Consider the following 20,639-nt stretch of genomic DNA (forward strand, 5'->3'; position numbering starts at 1 on the left):
TAACTTTGACAGGTTTCACTAGTAGAAGAGAACATGTAATTTTGACAGGTTTCACTAGTAGTAAAAAGTAAAAGAGACCATGTAACTGACAGGTTTCACTAGTAGTAAAAAGTAAAAGAGAACATGTAACTTTGACAGGTTTCACTAGTAGAAGAGAACATGTAATTTTGACAGGTTTCACTAGTAGTAAAAAGTAGAAGAGACCATGTAACTGACAGGTTTCACTAGTAGTAAAAAGTAAAAGAGAACATGTAACTTTGACAGGTTTCACTAGTAGAAGAGAACATGTAACTTTGACAGGTTTCACTAGTAGTAAAAAGTAGAAGAGACCATGTATCTTTGACAGGTTTCACTAGTAGTAAAAAGTAGAAGAGAACATGTATCTTTGACAGTTTTCACTGGTAGTAAAAAGTAAAAGAGAACATGTAACTTTGACAGGTTTCACTAGTAGTAAAAAGTAGAAGAGAACATGTATCTTTGACAGGTTTCACTAGTAGTAAAAAGTAGAAGAGACCATGTATCTTTGACAGGTTTCACTAGTAGAAGAGAACATGTAACTTTGACAGGTTTCACTAGTAGTAAAAAGTAGAAGAGAACATGTAACTTTGACAGGTTTCACTAGTAGTAAAAAGTAGAAGAGAACATGTAACTTTGACAGGTTTCACTAGTAGTAAAAAGTAGAAGAGAACATGTATCTTTGACAGTTTTCACTGGTAGTAAAAAGTAGAAGAGAACATGTATCTTTGACAGGTTTCACTAGTAGTAAAAAGTAGAAGAGACCATGTATCTTTGACAGGTTTCACTAGTAGAAGAGAACATGTAACTTTGACAGGTTTCACTAGTCGTAAAAAGTAAAAGAGAACATGTAACTGACAGGTTTCACTAGTCGTAAAAAGTAGAAGAGAACATGTAACTTTGACAGGTTTCACTAGTCGTAAAAAGTAAAAGAGAACATGTAACTGACAGGTTTCACTAGTAGTAAAAAGTAGAAGAGAACATGTAACTTTGACAGGTTTCACTAGTCGTAAAAAGTAAAAGAGAACATGTAACTGACAGGTTTCACTAGTAGTAAAAAGTAGAAGAGAACATGTAACTTTGACAGGTTTCACTAGTAGTAAAAAGTAGAAGAGAACATGTAACTGACAGGTATCACTAGTAGTAAAAAGTAAAAGAGACCATGAAACTTTGACAGGTTTCACTAGTAGTAAAAAGTAGAAGAGAACATGTAACTTTGACAGGTTTCACTGGTAGTAAAAAGTAGAAGAGACCATGTAACTTTGACAGGTTTCACTAGTAGTAAAAAGTAGAAGAGAACATGTAACTTTGACAGGTTTCACTGGTAGTAAAAAGTAGAAGAGAACATGTAACTTTGACAGGTTTCACTAGTAGTAAAAAGTAAAAGTGAACATGTAACTTTGACAGGTTTCCCTAGTAGAAGAGAACATGTAACTTTGACAGGTTTCACTAGTAGTAAAAAGTAAAAGAGAACATGTAACTTTGACAGGTTTCCCTAGTAGAAGAGAACATGTAACTTTGACAGGTTTCACTAGTAGTAAAAAGTAGAAGAGAACATGTATCTTTGACAGGTTTCACTAGTAGTAAAAAGTAAAAGAGAACATGTAACTTTGACAGGTTTCACTAGTAGAAGAGAACATGTAACTTTGACAGGTTTCACTAGTAGTAAAAAGTAGAAGAGAACATGTAACTTTGACAGGTTTCACTAGTAGTAAAAAGTAGAAGAGACCATGTAACTTTGACAGGTTTCACTAGTAGTAAAAAGTAAAAGAGAACATGTAACTTTGACAGGTTTCACTAGTAGTAAAAAGTAGAAGAGAACATGTAACTTTGACAGGTTTCACTAGTAGTAAAAAGTAAAAGAGAACATGTAACTTTGACAGGTTTCACTAGTAGAAGAGAACATGTAACTTTGACAGGTTTCACTAGTAGTAAAAAGTAGAAGAGAACATGTAACTTTGACAGGTTTCACTAGTAGTAAAAAGTAGAAGAGACCATGTATCTTTGACAGGTTTCACTAGTAGTAAAAAGTAGAAGAGAACATGTAACTTTGACAGGTTTCACTAGTAGTAAAAAGTAGAAGAGAACATGTATCTTTGACAGGTTTCACTAGTAGTAAAAAGTAGAAGAGAACATGTATCTTTGACAGGTTTCACTAGTAGTAAAAAGTAGAAGAGAACATGTATCTTTGACAGGTTTCACTAGTAGTAAAAAGTAGGAGAACATGTAACTTTCTTTGACAGGTTTCACTAGTAGTAAAAAGTAGGAGACCATGTAACTTTCTTTGACAGGTTTCCCTACTTACATCGATTCTGAAATCCTCGAGACGCTTAAACTTGCTCAAGCACTCCTGCAGCTTGGGGTCGATCCCCATGTTCTTGTTTTTGGAGTATTTAAGAAATGCCCAAAACTTCTCAAGTCCATACAGCTGGCCTGTGGGAGATGGGGACACAGATACAGGCAGGTGTTAGGGAGAAGTCTAAGTCTACATCCCAAATAGCACCCTATTCCCTATATAAGGCTCTGGTCAAAAGTAGTGCACTATATGGGGAATTTGGTTCCATTTGGTACACAGAATGTACTCATTGTGGAGGAACAGTAGTAACCAAATCGAGAGTTATTGCGCTGGTTGAATGTGTATGGTTGAGGTTCCGTCTGTAGGTGATGCATCTCACCAGCTTCGTAGTCTTTCATGGTCTCCTCCTGGAAGTCCTTGAAAATGTTTGGCCTGAATTTCCTTTCCAGTCCGTAACTGTAGTACCTGAACAGGCACTCCAAACCGTACCTGCAATACAGACAACAGGTATTAATCAGCGGTGTGTGGTGATCGAGTAGACTAAACAAACACCCATTTACTAACACTGGTAGTGGTACTCGAATTTGGTACTGGAATTTTCTATTCACCCTGACTGTCTAGCTTTTATTTTGGTGATTGTTAGTTCTTAAAGATTATAAACTCAGCAAAAAAAAGATACATCCCTTTTCAGGACCATGTCTTTCAAAGATCATTCGTAAAAATAGTAATGGTTTGAACACTTTTTCCCATGCTTGTTGAATGAACCATAAACAATGCTGCAATCCTGCATGCTCCAAGGAGGCATGAGGACTGCAGATGTGGCCAGGGCAATAAATTGCCATGTCCGTACTGTGAGACGCCTAAGACAGCGCTACAGAGAGACAGGACGGAAAGCTGATTGTCCTCGCAGTGGCAGACCACGTGTAACACCTGCACAGGATCGGTACAGCCGAATATCACACCAGAGGGACAGGTACAAGATGGCAACAACTGCCCGAGTTACACCAGGAATGCCCAATCCCTCCATCAGTGCTCAGACTGTCCGCAATAGGCTGAGAGAGGCTGGACTGAGGGCTTGTAGGCCTGTTTTAAGGCAGGTCCTCACCAGACAACACCTGCAACAATGTTGCCTATGGGCACAAACCCACCGTCGCTGGACCAGACAGGACTGGCAAAAAGTGCTCTTCACTGACGAGTTGCAGTTTTGTCTCACCAGAGGTGATGGTCGGATTCGCATTTATCGTTAAAGGAATGAGCGTTGCACCGAGGACTGTACTCTGGAGCGGGATCGATTTGGAGGTGGAGGGTCGTCATGGTCTGGGGCGGTGTGTCACAGCATCATCGGACTGAGCTTGTCGTCATTGCAGGTAATCTCAACGCTGTGCGTTACAGGGAAGACATCCTCCTTCCTTATGTGGTAACCTTCCTGCAGGCTCATCCTGACATGACCCTCCAGCATGACAATGCCACTAGCCATACTGCTCGTTCTGTGCGTGATTTCCTGCAAGACAGGAATGTCAGTGACCTGCCATGGCCAGCGAAGAGCCCGGAACTCAATCCCATTAAGTACGTCTGGGACCTGTTGAATCGGAGGGTGAGGGCTAGGGCCATTCCCCCTAAAATGTCTGAGAACTTGCAGGTGCCTTGGTGGAAGAGTGGGGTAAAATCTCACAGCAATAACTGGAAAATCTGGTGCAGTCCATGAGGAGCTGAACTGCAGTACTTAATGCAGCTGGTGGCCACACCAGATACTGACTGTTACTTTTTATTTTGACCCCCGCTTTGTTCAGGCACACAATATTCCATTTCTGTTAGCCACATGTCTGTGGAACTTGTTCAGTTGTTGAATCTTGTTATGTTCATACAAATATGTACATGTTAAGTTTACTGAAAATAAAACGCAGTTGACAGTGAGAAGACTTTTCTTTTTTTGCTAAGTTTATTATGAAAAAAATACACTGAACAAAAATATAAATGCACCGATTTTACTGAGTTACAATTAAATAAGGAAATCAGTCAATTGAAATACATTCATTAGGCCCTGATCTATGGATTTCACATGACTGGGAATACAGATACGCATCTGTTGGTCACAGATACCTTAAGAATCTACAAGACCATGGTGCTTGCCTACGGAGCTGTGAGGGGAACGGCACCTCCGTACCTTCAGGCTCTGATCAGGCCCTACACCCAAACAAGGGCACTGCGTTCATCCACCTCTGGCCTGCTCGCCTCCCTACCTCTGAGGAAGTACAGTTCCTGCTCAGCCCAGTCAAAACTGTTCGCTGCTCTGGCACCCCAATGGTGGAACAAACTCCCTCACGACGCCAGGTCAGCGGAGTCAATCACCACCTTCCGGAGACACCTGAAACCCCACCTCTTTAAGGAATACCTAGGATAGGATAAAGTAATCCTTCTAACCCCCCCCCCCCCCCCCCCCCCCTTAAAAGAGTTAGATGCACTATTGTAAAGTGGTTGTTCCACTGGATATCATAAGGTGAATGCACCAATTTGTAAGTCGCTCTGGATAAGAGCGTCTGCTAAATGACTTAAATGTAAATGTAAGAAAAGATGGGGGCATGGATACATTTTTTTTTTTTTTAAGTCAGTATCTGGTGTGACCACCATTTGCCTAATGCAGCGCGACACATCTCCTTAGCATAGAGTTGATGAGGCTGTTGATTGTGGCCTGTGGAATGTTGTCCCACTCCTCTTCAATGGCTGTGCATAGTTGCTGGATATTGTCGGGAAATGGAACATGCTGTTGTACATGTCGATCCAGAGCATCCCAAACATGCTCAATGGGTGATCTTGTCATTGTTTTCATCTGCCCATACCATAACCCCACCGCCACCATGGGGCACTCTGTTCACAACGTTGACATCAGGAAACTGCTCACCCACACGACACCATACACACTGCTTGCCGGTAGAGTTGAAACCGGGATTCATCCGGGAAGAGCACACTTCTCCAGCGAGCCAGTGGCCATCGAAGGTGAGTATTTTCCCACTGAAGTCGGTTATGACGCCGAACTGCACTCTGGTCAAGACCCCGGTGAGTATGACGAGCACGCAGATAAGCTTCTGATAGTTTGTGCAGAAATTCTTTGCTTGTGCAAACCCAAAGTTTCATCAGCTGTCCGAGTGGCAGGTCTCAGATGATCCCGCAGGTAAAGAAGCCAGCTGTGGTTGAGGCTGGTTGGACGTACTGCCAAATTCTCTAAAACATTTAAGAGAAATAATGTTTTGGGCATATGGGAAATGTCTGGGTTCTTTTATTTCAGCTCATGAAACATGGGACCAACACTTTACATGTTGCCTTTATATTGTAGTTCAGTAGGTCCATTATCTTTTCTACATACTTTATATCTGGTTTTAGTTGTTTAAGCTTACACAAAAAGGTTTTTTCTTTTTTCTGAAAAATTATTTTGTACACTGTTTAGACGGCCCCCCCAAAAAAGCTTAGGCGGACCACCCAAGAATTTCATTGGCAGAAAAATCCCTGTGCTTGATTTAGTCAGGTGTGTTCGAGCAGGGCTGGAACAAGTGTCTGCCCCTGTTGCCTCCCCTTCCCAAACACAATTTTAGGCCCAAATAATTTTACGGGTCAAGAGCCTTCACACATTGCGCTCTCCTTGCCCAACACGCAATTTTATGCTCTTTACAATCAAAGTTGTGTGTATAATTGGTAGATTGGTAAGTATTAAGCAAAGAATGAAATGAAGCATTACCTGTATCCCTCCTTGCCGTCCTCCACCACCAGCTGTCTGAACTCCTCGTACATCTTCCTGTTGAAGTGATCCCTCAGGAAGAACGACCAGAAACGGAACAGCGTGTTCATCTCCTGAGATTGGCCGATGCCCAACCGCTTGCGCTCTGTGATTAGTGGGGTGGAGGGGTGAAAGCTCAGTCAGACACTGTATCCCAAATGCCACCCTATTCCCTATATTTTCAAAAGTAGTGCACTATGTAGGCCATTTGACCATTTGGGATGTACCCTGTGTGACAAATCAAGCAACAGCTATTGTTTCTATACGCAGTGTCCCTAACTATTTACACACAAGTATAATGTGACTTGCGTGACGTTACTTTCTAGTCTCTGAATAGGAGAGAGTAAACAATGGAAGAGGTATGTGAAATGGTGTGAGTCATTTTTTTAAATGCCAAAGGCTCTATGGCTCTACTGTGTGACCGCGCCTGTGCGTGAATGAGTGACCATGCCTGTACGTGAATGAGTGACCACGCCTGTACGTGAATGAGTGACCACGCCTGTACGTGAATGAGTGACCACGCCTGTACGTGAATGAGTGACCACGCCTGTACGTGAATGAGTGACCACGCCTGTGCGTGAATGAGTGACCACGCCTGTGCGTGAATGAGTGACCACGCCTGTGCGTGAATGAGTGACCACAATTAATGAATATGTCTGTGTGTGAATGAATGAATATATCTGTGTGTGATCTTTGTTCAGGGAAAAAAGATATGGGTAGCTATGAGTACCGTTTAGGCAGCGTCGACGGTACTTGTGATAAACGTGTTGCGTGAAGCCGTTCTCCTTGAGCAACTCGTGGGAGGGGTGCTGGAAATTGGGGAGCGACTGGGGGGTGCAGCCAATTCCCCCCAACGCAGGTGTACCCTCTGAGGGGCTGGCATTGGAGCTGGAGAGAGAGGGAAGAGGAGTGATTAAACGCACATACAAACACCACTGACAAATTAAGCCTGTATGAAATGGGTGTAAGTCAGCATTTTTCAAACTCTGTCTTGGGGACCCCAAGGTGTGCACATTTTGGTTTTTGCCCCAGTACTACACAGCAGATTCAAATAACCAACTCATCATTGGGATGTGATTGTTTCAGTCAGCTGTGTAGTGCTGGGGGGGAAGAAGAGGAAAACATGTACCCCTTGGGGTCCCCAGGACCGAGTTTGGGAAACGCTGGTGTAAGTACAGCATTGGTAAGTACATGGACCAATGTGTAAGTGATAAACAATTCTGTACGACTTCAACAATTCTTATTGCACTGGAACGTTCTAAAGAAGACATAAACACACTTTTGTAGTAATATGAACAAGTGCGCACGTTAGCAACAGGAGATGAGAGGGGACTTGACTCACCTGACGGAGGCGGTGCGAGATCGGTGCTCCCGCGAGTCCATCACCCAGCCAACGTGGCACTCCATGGGGGGGTTGGAGCTGTGCCTGGTCTTCCTTTTCCTGGGGGTCTGGAGACAGAGGGGGATAGAGAGAGGACAGTTGACCAAACAGTACCCACAGCAGTCAAGACGCCCAGACCCAAATCCACCCCTAGTCGGAGGTTTCAGATGTAAATGTAAGACACTTCACAAATTAAATGTATTAGCATAAATAGAGGAGCAGTGTGCCGCCTGACAGATGTCAGATATGTCAAAATCAATAACCAATAGACAACTGTACCCTGGTAGATCTACGGGATGTGGGTAAGTCTAAGCAAAAATATCCGAAACAAAATTGTTACCTTGGCGTCGACGGGCCAGCTCTCCTTCACAACAGGGTAGAAACGGGGCGTCATGGCGGGGTCCTTCCGGTGCGGGGTGCGAGGCGTGCGGGGTGTCCGGGCACTGCGGTAGTTGGGCGAGTCAGGTACAGTAGTCGGGAGGGAGCGTGCTATTGTGGAAGGCTCAGGGGCACCGAACAGTTTGTTCGCCAAGGCGTCTACGGGAACTGAGAGATGAGTCACGTGTTCATATGGGTCACTTCTGTATCACAGCTTCAATATGCACATGAATAAGACTTACGTGGAGGTATTCCTATAGCTTGTCGGTGTTGTAAAGCCATAGAAACACCAATTGATTCAATGTATTATTCTGCTCTCTATATCTGGTGTTATTTCCCCAATGTTGGTTCAGTAGAGTGGTTGTGTTTGGCATGTGATTAAGCCATAGCTGTGTGACCCCCCGTCTTAGTAAGAGGGCTGCGTCTCATCCGCTCATGTGTCTGTGGTACTCACTCTGCTGGGGCTTGGGGGGTCCAGGGGGCACCTCCTGGTTGGGGTCGACGGGGGGTTCTGGGGTCAGGCAGTCAAACTCCTCTCGGCTGATCAGGTGAACCTTTTTGAAGTTCTCCACCTCTTGCTGCAGACACAACCACATGACAGGGAGGCTCAGTGAAACAGCGGTGGTAAACTCAATGGGCTGGTTCGTTTCAGGGAGGCAGATCTAGTCCTAGAATAAAAAAAGCATGTACAATGGAGATTTTCCATTGAAAGTGCTTTTTTTTTTTTTTTTTTTTTTTTTTGGGGGGGGGGGTGGATCAGCTTAATATTGCGGAAAGAATGTTGCTTCCAATGTAATTGTCTGCATCATTTCCAATCCCCCATATTTTTTGGGGTAAATATATATATCCATTCACGTATGCATACATATACACATATATACATACACATACCTACATAGACATACATACTTTTTTTAAAGAGTATACCTTTATTATTATTCCCCGCAAACCCTACCACCGATCCCCCAATTGGAGTAAACTGATAAACATTTCTGTTTTTACCTTCAATTTATACATCTTATACACATTTTACAGACACAGTCTACTTTATAATAGTTCTCTCTTGTTTGTTCTTAGTCCTTCCTCTATTTCTGTTGTCCATCCAGTTTGATTTCCACTTGTAACTGTGCTATTTCACAATAGCTCCGCACCTATACACATTTCACAGATCCCGTATGCCCTACATTGTTTATCTTGTTATTAGTCCCACCCTTCAGCTCCACTCAACCTTTCCCATCTATCTTCCAACATCATCCATTTCGGATTTTTATTTGCCATATATTTTTCAACTGTGCTGTGATGCTTCACAAAAGATTTGAATCTTCCTATTCTCATAGCTTCCACGGATTGTAAATTAAAAATAAACATTTTTGCTAAAATAATTATTATATTATTGATTGATTGACTATGGCTTTTCAGATCCCCCAGTATTGCTATCTGTAGCGTTAGTTCTACGCAAATGTTGCAATTCTTCAACCTGGCCCTCTGACCAAAAACGAGCTACATGCGGACAAAACCAAAATAAATGGTCTAATGACTCTGTCTCCTCACAGCAGAATCTACAGAGCTGGGAAGATTGTATCCCCCATATATATAACATTCTATTAGTTGCAAGAATTTTGTACAATAAAGTGAAAGTGCTTCTTAGTAAAAAGGTCTTCACGGGTCCTGGTTGACACGATATACCCGAGACCCAACCAAAACTCTAACTTGTCCCTCGAGACCGGGTCCTGTTTGATTATCATCGGGTCTATGTAACTACAGCGGTTAGACCCGAGTGGACCTGACCACAGCTCTGCATAGCATATTTATTTTCCACTAATAAGGTGCATTTATTTACTTATAGATAGCCCAATCTAGACCCGGATCCGTTAGGGTTCAGGGCGGGTCTACGTTGTTGTCCTCTGGGCCATTCGGGTTCGGATCTGATAGTCCTCGGGTCCGTTCGGTCGACATTTTATTTTTTATGATCGGGTCAGGTCCAATTGTCCTTGGGTCCATTTAGATCCAGAGACCTCTACTTAGTCCAGGACTAGCCTTTATAAATCGTCCCAATAGCAATCAGACCAGGTGATGAACATTCAAAAGCAAAATACTTCATCATGTGATCATTTACACCGCCTCATTGCATGTCCAAAAAACTGTTTTTATTCAAAGAGTCAAACAAAAGATGGGGGGGTGGGGGGTGGGGGGGGGGGGTAAGAAATAGGCTGTAATCAACAATGATGTAGCGTAATGTACCTTCAAAGTTTGGCAACGTTCAGACACGCACCAACATGGCATGGTGACCAAGAATACTACTAGGCTATATTAACTTGGAAGTTCGATGATGGCTCTATTTCAAACTGGGGCTTTGTCAACAGTAACAACCTCCAAACACAACACAGAACCCTCTACTTTACTCAGACAAAACTGGTATAAAAATAACAAAATTATAGGAACTAAACTAGAACTTGACTTCTACACACTGAGCTTTTGTCGCAAATGGCACCTTATTGCCTATATAGTGCATTACTTTTGAAAAGGGCCCATACATTTCTAGTAGTGCAGTAAATAGGGTGCCATTTTGAATGCAACCTAGGAAACAAGACTTACTTTTCAAGCGCTAGCCATCTCTGACCTAGTTACCTCTGAAGACACCTGAAGAGCCATTTCCCCCCGAAACCCACTCCACAGAGCCCTTAGCTAGGCAGACGCAGCCCAGGTAGGGTTTATTTATTAACACAACACTGGATGGGGGGGGCACGTGAACGGCACGAAGTGCCCTGCCACAATAGGAAAGGGGACAAAAACAGCCCACTTAAGTTATATCAGTGATACGCGGTTGTTCATAAGCGATTGGTTTATTATTGTTCTCTATTTGTTGTTGTTTTTAAAAATCTCTGAATAGTGACTGTCACAACAAGAGTGTATTTTGTTTAAATGGTTTCCGGGCCTGGTGGAAACTAGGCACATGCCTCATTTAACTAGAGAATCTGGAATTACTTTGGCTGTCCCCAAATAGTTAGTTACTACATATTGGAAATTCTAATATCCATCCTCACAGTCCTCAAATTAACGCACCTATTCTAGATAAGAGTGCTTGCTACATGACCACAGAGTTAAAGTCAAAGTGAAAGGGACTGACCTTGATGGTGGCGTACTCGGGTTCGTAGTTGTCATCCCACAGGCCCGCTTCGTAGTAGTACAGGCCGTCGTTGATCACCTTCACCAGCTCATTGGTCAGCTTGGAGCGCGACGTGTGGTGGCCCGTGCGGTCACCCCCTGGGTGCTTGCGCAGATAGGGCGGCGTCTGTGTCACAATGAGGATCTTGTTGACGTCGTTGTCGGCGATCTCGCAGTCCGAGTCCTCGTCGGACCAGTCGGTAAATGTGTTCCTGCGGCCATCCATCTGCTCCATCTCCTCGTCAAACATAAAGTCCAGCTCCTCGGGCTCGTCCTGCTCCTCCTTGGCTGAGGCGGCGGAGGGGACCAGGCTGAGGCCTGCCTTGGGCACCGGGGAGAGAGCGTCTTCGTTCTGCTGCAACGAAGGGGTCTACCGTCAGTCAACGTCCATGGGAGGAGGCGTGGAGAGATGGATGGGTGCCAGGGTGGAGAGGGAGACAAGGAAGTAGAGAAAGGGCAATGTAGAGGTATGGAGCAGGCAGACAGTCATACGGTATACAGGCAGGGACACCATGAAGAGGGTGCTGGTGAGAGGATGAATAGATAACACCACAGGCAGGGGGAATGGACTGGTGGTGAACAGCAACATATTGAACATACCCCAAATGGCAACCTATTCCCTATGTAGTGCACTACTTTGAACAAACGCTTTGGTCTATGCCTAATACCTGGCAGAATTAGATCATGATTACCAGTGGCGATTTGTTTAGCAAGCTCTGCAATTGCATGTGCACTACAAAAACACCTAATCAAACAAATCCCTGGCTGGTGAGCACTTTAATTAAAGGGTATCTACACCAAAAAATAAAAATGTCTTAGATTTTTCCCAGACCTTAAAAGTGGTCACCTGATGTGGCTTTAGGCATTGCTGTGGACTTAAAGCTGCACTATTCAGAAACTGCTCTGCTATTTTCTGGTTGCAAAAATTCTAATAGATTTCAGACTCTACAATTTTTATATTGTAGAGATTCATAGTACCATCTAAACCACTGTGAAAGATATTTTCCATAACCAAAAATGTTGTATTTTCAGCTGTTTGAAGCTGGTGTACAAACCGAAATTAAAAGACACAAAATCAAAACTTAAGAACGGGAAGCATAGAAATAGCGCACACAAAACTTGTTACTTGTTTTCGATGAGAATGACAGATCTATAACACACCTTTCCATGTGAATTTGATGTCATCAAAAAAGTTACATATTGCAGCTTTAACACATTACATTTAGTTGTTTTTCTATTAAAAAAAGGTGTAATTTTGAGAACAATCCCCCACACATAGGGGTGCAATGGTTCCGAAACTTTCCGGTAAATTTCTGATATTTTTCCATGGGAAGTTAAAGCCAAGGAATTTTGATTAAATATATATTTTTTTAAAGTTAGCTTATAACAGTGAACCCTTTTTTGTGGGATACACAATGCAATTCTAGGTCTTGTGGCATATTTTGGTTAAACTATCCCCAATTCAATGGAATTGCAACCATCTGCATGCACAGTGCATTCTTCCATCACAAATGCAGTGCATTCTCAAGATCTTGCACACTAATGAGATGCTACTGAGCCCACACTACTACACTGTCCGAGCCAAGGACGACATGCTTTCTGGTAAGTTTTGATTACACTACTGGCTGGGGTGAATATATTTTATATGACAGATGATTTTTTGTTTTTTGTTATCTAGTAAATAGTAGCCAACAGCAAAGTGTGTTTAAACAATTTCTGCTAGTTAGTTTTTGCTTGTTTGAGCCTACTAACTGAGGAGTGTTAATTCACCTGTTTCTATACATGTTTCATTTTAAAACATTTATATTACAAAGGAGTTGTTTAATCTAACTGCTTAACTATTTATCTGTACATGGAATTGTATTTGTTTGTTTTCTTTTACAATTTTTTTTCTAATCTTTACAGGAAAATGCCACGGGCACTATTTGATGTGTGGATACATTTCACTGCAGCAAATGTTGAAGGAAAAGCTGTGTACATTTGCAAATACAGTGCCAAATCATGTGAAGAATGCAACAGAGATGCAGAATCATCTTGGCCAAGTGCGTAAAGTTCCCTCAGCTCTCACAACAAGCAACCTCTGACAAAAGTCCCTCTAGTTCTATTCGAGGTGAAAATTATGAATCAGACACCTTATCGATAGCAACAGCTCATGGTCCTCCTGGAATCAGACGCTTTTTTGACTCAATGGAGGAACATAGTCAGAGAAATGCTGATGAATGTCTTGCTCGAGCTGTGTATGCAACTGATTCACCTCTGATGCTCACAGGCAATGTGTATTGGAAGAGATTTCTGAATGTTCTTTGCCCAGCATACACCCCTCCAACCAGACATGATTTATTTACTCATTTGCTGGATGCAGAGTTCAACAGAGTTCAAGTGAAGATCAAGCAAATCAAAGAGAAAGACTATTGCAATCATCTCTGATGGGTGGTCGAATGTTCGTGGGCAAGGAATAATTAACCAGTATTCTTCAAGAGGACAGACAACGTTCTCTACATTGCAGATGAGCTGAAGGCAGTCATCAATGACCTTGGACCACAGAAGGTATTTCCACTGGTGACAGACAATGCTGCGAACATGAAGACTGCTTGGTCTAAAGTAGAGTCCTACCCTCACATCACACCCATTGGCTGTGCTGCTCATGCATTGAATCTGCTCCTCAAGGACATAATGGCACTGAAAACAATGGATACACTCTACAAGAGAGCCAAGGAAATGGTTAGGTATGTGAAGGGTCATCAAGTTAAAGCAGCAAAGTGAGAAAAATAAAAAGCACCAGATTAAAGCTGCCCAGCAACAACCCGTTGGGGTGGTGTTGTCATCATGTTTGACAGTGTCCTGGAAGGAGTCTCTCCAAGAAGTGGCCATATCACAGTCTGCCGATATGGATAGGCCCATCAAGAGAACCCTCCTGGATGATGTATTTTGGGAGAGAGTGTTAAGCAGCCTGAAACTCCTGAAACCTATAGCAGTAGCCATTGCACGGATTGAGGGAGACAATACCATCCTGTCTGATTTTCAGACTGCTTGCAGATGTAAGAGAAGACATCCATACTGCCCTGCCCACTTCACTGTTGCTCCAAGCAGAGAAAACTGCAGTTCTGAAATATATCAAAAAGCGTGAAGACTTCTGCCTGAAGCCCATACACGCCACAGCGTACATGTTGGACCCCAAGTATGCTGGCAAGAGCATCCTGTCAGGTGCAGAGATCAACAAGGCCTATGGTGTCATCACTACCGTGTCTCGCCACCTTGGCCTGGATGAGGGCAAGGTTCTTGGCAGTCTGACGAAGTGGACTTACAAGCAAGGGCTTTGGGATAGAGATGCAATATGGCAGTCGTGCCAACATATCTCATCAGCCACCTGGTAGAAGGGACTTTGTGGATCTGAGGCTCTTTCCCCTGTTGACTCCATCACCCTCCAAATCCCACCAACATCAGCCTCCTCAGAGCGCAATTGATCCTTGTTTGGGAACACACACACCAAAGCACGCAACAGGCTGACCAATACAAGGGTTGAAAAATTGGTGGCCATCCGGGCAAATTTGAGGCTTTTTGAGCCTGACACCAAGCCATCCTCAACAAGGTTGGAAAGGGACAGTGAAGATGAGGCCTCAGAGTCTGATGTTCAAGAGGTGGACATTGAGGAGGTCCAGGGAGAAGACATGGAAGCCTGAGAGGAAGACGACCAAAGCTTTAGTTTCTATATGGAGATGCGATGGATCATGGGGGATCATTATATATTCCCTTTTGTTGTTCAGCAAAATCATCCCATGTGAAGAATCAACTAATTTAATTAAAGTTCAATTTGTAACTAAATTGTTTTATTTCGATTGGAAGGATTTAATCATTTGCAATTTGTCTACTTACGATAAAGGTAAAAGGTTTCTGTTTCCATATGATAAATATATCCATTTAAAATGCTATTAACATTAATTACCATATATTCCCGTTAATTCCAACGTAAAAAATACAAAAGCTTGAAAAACAAAACTGAGAAAATGGAATTTGGGAAAAACATAAGTGAATTAGGCAACAACAACAAAAATGACAGATTTTATATGGCCCTAATCAAATAGAACCGACATTCATCTTTGTTAAAGAGTTTTTAAAAATTTTTTTTTTTTTTTTTTTTTTTTTACAGGTATCATGTAGGATAATGTTCTGAGGTGAAAGCCATTACGCTGTATCCTCTTTCATTGCCAGACCACTCAACTGGACATAGAGTGACTGGATTAAGGGAGAGGAAGGCCAATAGACAATCAGGTCAACTCCACTCACCTTGGTTCTGGCCGGGGACGGCTTGGGTCTCTTCTTCACCTCGATCCAGGACTCAGAGTCGAGGTCGGGCAGGCTGGCCGACAGTCCCTTGGGCATGCTCTTCAGGTTGGACACGTCCTGCTCCACCTTGGGCTGCATGGAGGCCCTGGTCATGCCCCTGGTCGGCGTGGAGGACCGGGGAGACCCTGGAGCAGACTCTGTCGATTAGATTGACTCTATAGGTAAGCACGAGACTAGACAAGCCTACAGAGTGGACTAGAGAGAGTAAGCTCACTATATCAGCTACCTTTCAATCATTGTGTCTCAAATGGCACCCTATTTCGTTTATAGTGTGCGCTTGGGATGCAGTCATAAGCTACCACTCATACCCCTTGAACTACCTACCAGTCCTACCTGATTAAATAAGTGTTTACGAATCATTGTCTATTAGACACAAAGCAGGAGAGCACTTGACTGAATCAGTGTACTCACAGAGAAGCAGTAAGAAATAAGCCCTTTTATCCAATGGTTTTACACCTCACAGTATTACACTGTATACCTCGGTCCTTAGGGAACAAGTGTCTGGGTTCTGCTCCAACTGAGCCAACGTACGGAAGCATTTAGCCTTCACCTGAGCGTTGTGATGTCAGTGGATAGCGAGAAACTAGCGCGTAGATGGTGACTGTGGCTGGCGGAGTACAGGGATCTTTCTGCGATTGAAATCATTCCTTGAGCATATCAAAATTCACTGAACAACAGTAACGAGTAATAACAACAAGGTTATGTGCAGGGCTACGAGGTAGTTGAGGTAGCTACAGTGCATTCGGAAAGTATTCAGACCCCTTCACTTTTCACATTTTGTTACGTTACAGCCTTATTCTAAAATTGATTAAATTGTTTCCCCCCCCCTCTTCAATCTACACACAATACCCCATAACGACAAAGCAAAAACAGGTTTAGATTATTTTGCAAATATATTCAAATAAAAAAACTGAAATACCACATTAACATAAGTATTCAAATCGTTTACTCTGTACTTTGTTGAAGCACCTTTGGCAGCGATTAGAGCATCGAGTCTTCTTGGGTATGACACTACAAGCGCGGCACACCTGTATTAGATAAGTTTCTCACATTCTTCTCTGCAGGTTTAGGTTCAAGTCCGAGCTCTGGCTGGGCCACTCAAGGACATTCAGAGGCTTGTCTCGAAGCCACTCCTGCATGGTCTTGGCTGTATGCTTAGGGTTGTTGTCCTGTTGGAAGATGAACCATCACCCCAATCTGAAGTCATGAGCGCTCTGGAGCAGGTTTTCATCAAGGATTTGTCTGTACTTTGCTCTGTTCATCTTTCCCTCAATGTCGCCTAGTCTCTCCGTCCCTGCCACTGAAAAAGATCCCCACAGCATGATGCTGCCACCACCATGCTTCACCGTAGGGATGGTGATGAGCGGTGCCTGGTTTCCACCAGACGTGGCACTTGGCATTCAGCCCAAAGAGTTCAATCTTGGTTTCATCAAAACAGAGAATCTTGTTTCTCATGGTCAGAGTCCTTTAGGTGCCTTTTGGCAAACTCCAAGCGGGCTGTCATGTGCCTTTTACTGAGTGGTGGCTTCCGTCTGGCCACTCCACCATAAAGGCCCAATTGGTGGAGTGCTACAGAGATGGTTGACCTTCTGGAAGCTTCTCCCATCTCCAAAGAGGAACTCTGGAGCTCTGTCACGAGTAACCATCAGGTTCACTATTTGTTCAACACTTTTTTTGGGGTTACAACATGACTCCATATGTGTAATTTCATAGTTTATGTTCTACTATTATTCTACAATGTAGAAAATAGTAAAAGAATTATGAAAAATCCTTGAATGAGTAGGTGTTAAAACTTTGACCGGTAGTGTAGACAGGTGAGTGCCTTTCCAAATCATGTCCAATCAATTGAATTTACCACAGGTGGACTCCAATCAAGTTGTAGAAACATCAAGGATGATCAATGATAAGAGGATACACCTGAGCTCAATTTTGAGTCTCATGGCAAAGGGTCTGAATACTTATGCAAATAAGGTACCTGTTTTTTTTATGTTTAAAACATTTGTTCTCGCTTTGTCATTATGGGGTATTGTGTGTAGATTGATGAGAAAAATATATAACATTTTAGAATAAGGCTGTAACGTAACACAATGTGGAAAAAGCCAAGGGGTCAGAATACTTTCCGAAGATTTCCCTTTACTGTAACTAAGGGGCCTAGACCGAACCATGAAACAGCCCCAGGCCATTATTCCTCCTCCACCAAACTTTACAGTTGGCATTACGCATTCAGGCAGGTAGCGTTCTCCTGGCATCCGCAAAACCCAGATTTGTTTGTCGGACTGCCAGATGGTGAAGCGTGATTCATCACTCCAGAGAACGCATTTCCACTGCTCCAGAGTCCAATGGTGGCAAGCTTTATGCCACTCCAGCATACACTTGGCATTGCACATGGTGATCTTATGCTTGTGTGCGGCTGCTCGGCCATGAAAACCCATTTCATGAAGCTTCTGACGAACAGTTCTTGTGCGGCCGTTGCTTCCAGAGACGGTTTGAAACTTGGTAGTGAGTGTTGCAACTGAGGACAGACGATCTATACATTACATTTAAGTCATTTAGCAGACGCTCTTATCCAGAGCGACTTACAAATTGGTGCATTCACCTTATGACATCCAGTGGAACAGCCACTTTACAATAGTGCATCTAGATCATTTTAAGGGGGGGGGGGGGGGGGGCAGAAGGATTGCTTTATCCTAGGTATTCCTTGAAGAGGTGGGGTTTCAGGTGTCTCCGGAAGGTGGTGATTGACTCCGCTGTCCTGGCGTCGTGAGGGAGTTTGTTCCACCATTGGGGTGCCAGAGCAGCGAACAGTTTTGACTGGGCTGAGCAGGAACTGTACTTCCTCAGTGGTAGGGAGGCGAGCAGGCCAGAGGTGGATGAACGCAGTGCCCTTGTTTGGGTGTAGGGCCTGATCAGAGCCTGAAGGTACTGAGGTGCCGTTCCCCTCACAGCTCCGTAGGCAAGCACCATGGTCTTGTAGCGGATGCGAGCTTCAACTGGAAGCCAGTGGAGAGAGCGGAGGAGCGGGGTGACGTGAGAGAACTTGGGAAGGTTGAACACCAGACGGGCTGCGGCGTTCTGGATGAGTTGTAGGGGTTTAATGGCACAGGCAGGGAGCCCAGCCAACAGCGAGTTGCAGTAATCCAGACGGGAGATGACAAGTGCCTGGATTAGGACCTGCGCCGCTTCCTGTGTGAGGCAGGGTCGTACTCTGCGGATGTTGTAGAGCATGAACCTACAGGAACGGGCCACCGCCTTGATGTTGGTGGAGAACGACAGGGTGTTGTCCAGGATCACGCCAAGGTTCTTAGCGCTCTGGGAGGAGGACACAATGGAGTTGTCAACCGTGATGGCGAGATCATGGAACGGACAGTCCTTCCCCGGGAGGAAGAGCAGCTCCGTCTTGCCGAGGTTCAGCTTGAGGTGGTGATCCGTCATCCACACTGATATGTCTGCCAAACATGCAGAGATGCGATTCGCCACCTGGTCATCAGAAGGGGGAAAGGAGAAGATTAATTGTGTGTCGTCTGCATAGCAATGATAGGAGAGACCATGTGAGGTTATGACAGAGCCAAGTGACTTGGTGTATAGCGAGAATAGGAGAGGGCCTAGAACAGAGCCCTGGGGGACACCAGTGGTGAGAGCGCGTGGTGAGGAGACAGATTCTCGCCACGCCACCTGGTAGGAGCGACCTGTCAGGTAGGACGCAATCCAAGCGTGGGCCGCGCCGGAGATGCCCAACTCGGAGAGGGTGGAGAGGAGGATCTGATGGTTCACAGTATCGAAGGCAGCCGATAGGTCTAGAAGGATGAGAGCAGAGGAGAGAGAGTTAGCTTTAGCAGTGCGGAGCGCCTCCGTGATACAGAGAAGAGCAGTCTCAGTTGAGTGACTAGTCTTGAAACCTGACTGATTTGGATCAAGAAGGTCATTCTGAGAGAGATAGCAGGAGAGCTGGCCAAGGACGGCACGTTCAAGAGTTTTGGAGAGAAAAGAAAGAAGGGATACTGGTCTGTAGTTGTTGAGATCGGAGGGATCGAGTGTAGGTTTTTTCAGAAGGGGTGCAACTCTCGCTCTCTTGAAGACGGAAGGGACGTAGCCAGCGGTCAGGGATGAGTTGATGAGCGAGGTGAGGTAAGGTAGAAGGTCTCCGGAAATGGTCTGGAGAAGAGAGGAGGGGATAGGGTCAAGCGGGCAGGTTGTTGGGCGGCCGGCCGTCACAAGACGCGAGATTTCATCTGGAGAGAGAGGGGAGAAAGAGGTCAAAGCACAGGGTTGGGCAGTGTGAGCAGAACCAGCGGTGTCGTTTGACTTAGCAAACGAGGATCGGATGTCGTCGACCTTCTTTTCAAAATGGTTGACGAAGTCGTCTGCAGAGAGGGAGGAGGGGGGGGGGAGGGGGAGGAGGATTCAGGAGGGAGGAGAAGGTGGCAAAGAGCTTCCTAGGGTTAGAGGCAGATGCTTGGAATTTAGAGTGGTAGAAAGTGGCTTTAGCAGCAGAGACAGAAGAGGAAAATGTAGAGAGGAGGGAGTGAAAGGATGCCAGGTCCGCAGGGAGGCGAGTTTTCCTCCATTTCCGCTCGGCTGCCCGGAGCCCTGTTCTGTGAGCTCGCAATGAGTCGTCGAGCCACGGAGCGGGAGGGGAGGACCGAGCCGGCCTGGAGGATAGGGGACATAGAGAGTCAAAGGATGCAGAAAGGGAGGAGAGGAGGGTTGAGGAGGCAGAATCAGGAGATAGGTTGGAGAAGGTTTGGGCAGAGGGAAGAGATGATAGGATGGAAGAGGAGAGAGTAGCGGGGGAGAGAGAGCGGAGGTTGGGACGGCGCGATACCATCCGAGTAGGGGCAGTGTGGGAAGTGTTGGATGAGAGCGAGAGGGAAAAGGATACAAGGTAGTGGTCGGAGACTTGGAGGGGAGTTGCAATGAGGTTAGTGGAAGAACAGCATCTAGTAAAGATGAGGTCAAGCGTATTGCCTGCCTTGTGAGTAGGGGGGGAAGGTGAGAGGGTGAGGTCAAAAGAGGAGAGGAGTGGAAAGAAGGAGGCAGAGAGGAATGAGTCAAAGGTAGACATGGGGAGGTTAAAGTCACCCAGAACTGTGAGAGGTGAGCCGTCCTCAGGAAAGGAGCTTATCAAGGCATCAAGCTCATTGATGAACTCTCCAAGGGAACCTGGAGGGCGATAAATGATAAGGATGTACACCCTACAGCACACAACGGTCCCGTTCTGTGAGCTTGTGTGGCCTACCACTTCGCGGCTGAGCCGTTGTTGCGCCTAGACGTTTCCACTTCACAATAACAGC

General features: G+C 44.6%; 1 protein-coding gene and 1 non-coding gene across 7 annotated transcripts in view; both read right to left on the reverse strand.

The window, feature by feature from the left end:
- Positions 1-20,639, reverse strand: part of LOC129862908 (la-related protein 1-like) — a 94,595-nt gene that overhangs the window by 7,559 nt on the left and 66,397 nt on the right. For 2 of the 6 annotated variants that reach the window (XM_055935004.1, XM_055935005.1), the window contains exons 10-18: positions 15,289-15,485; positions 10,967-11,374; positions 8,294-8,417; positions 7,802-8,007; positions 7,423-7,529; positions 6,811-6,968; positions 6,042-6,186; positions 2,691-2,800; positions 2,321-2,448 (exon numbers count right to left, since the gene is read on the reverse strand). In XM_055935004.1, the coding sequence (XP_055790979.1) occupies positions 2,321-2,448; positions 2,691-2,800; positions 6,042-6,186; positions 6,811-6,968; positions 7,423-7,529; positions 7,802-8,007; positions 8,294-8,417; positions 10,967-11,374; positions 15,289-15,485 (1,583 nt within the window). Of the gene's footprint in view, positions 1-2,320; positions 2,449-2,690; positions 2,801-6,041; positions 6,187-6,810; positions 6,969-7,422; positions 7,530-7,801; positions 8,008-8,293; positions 8,418-10,966; positions 11,375-15,288; positions 15,486-18,023; positions 19,578-20,639 lie in introns of those variants that run through there. The other 4 variants (XM_055935001.1, XM_055935003.1, XM_055935002.1 and 1 more) reach the window with 4 other exon arrangements.
- Positions 15,166-15,257, reverse strand: LOC129863051 (small nucleolar RNA SNORA49). Its single transcript, XR_008760916.1, has one exon. It is a non-coding gene; the product is annotated as a small nucleolar RNA SNORA49 (small nucleolar RNA).

This window comes from Salvelinus fontinalis, chromosome 9 (genome assembly GCF_029448725.1).
Source record: "Salvelinus fontinalis isolate EN_2023a chromosome 9, ASM2944872v1, whole genome shotgun sequence".
NCBI lineage: Eukaryota > Metazoa > Chordata > Actinopteri > Salmoniformes > Salmonidae > Salvelinus > Salvelinus fontinalis.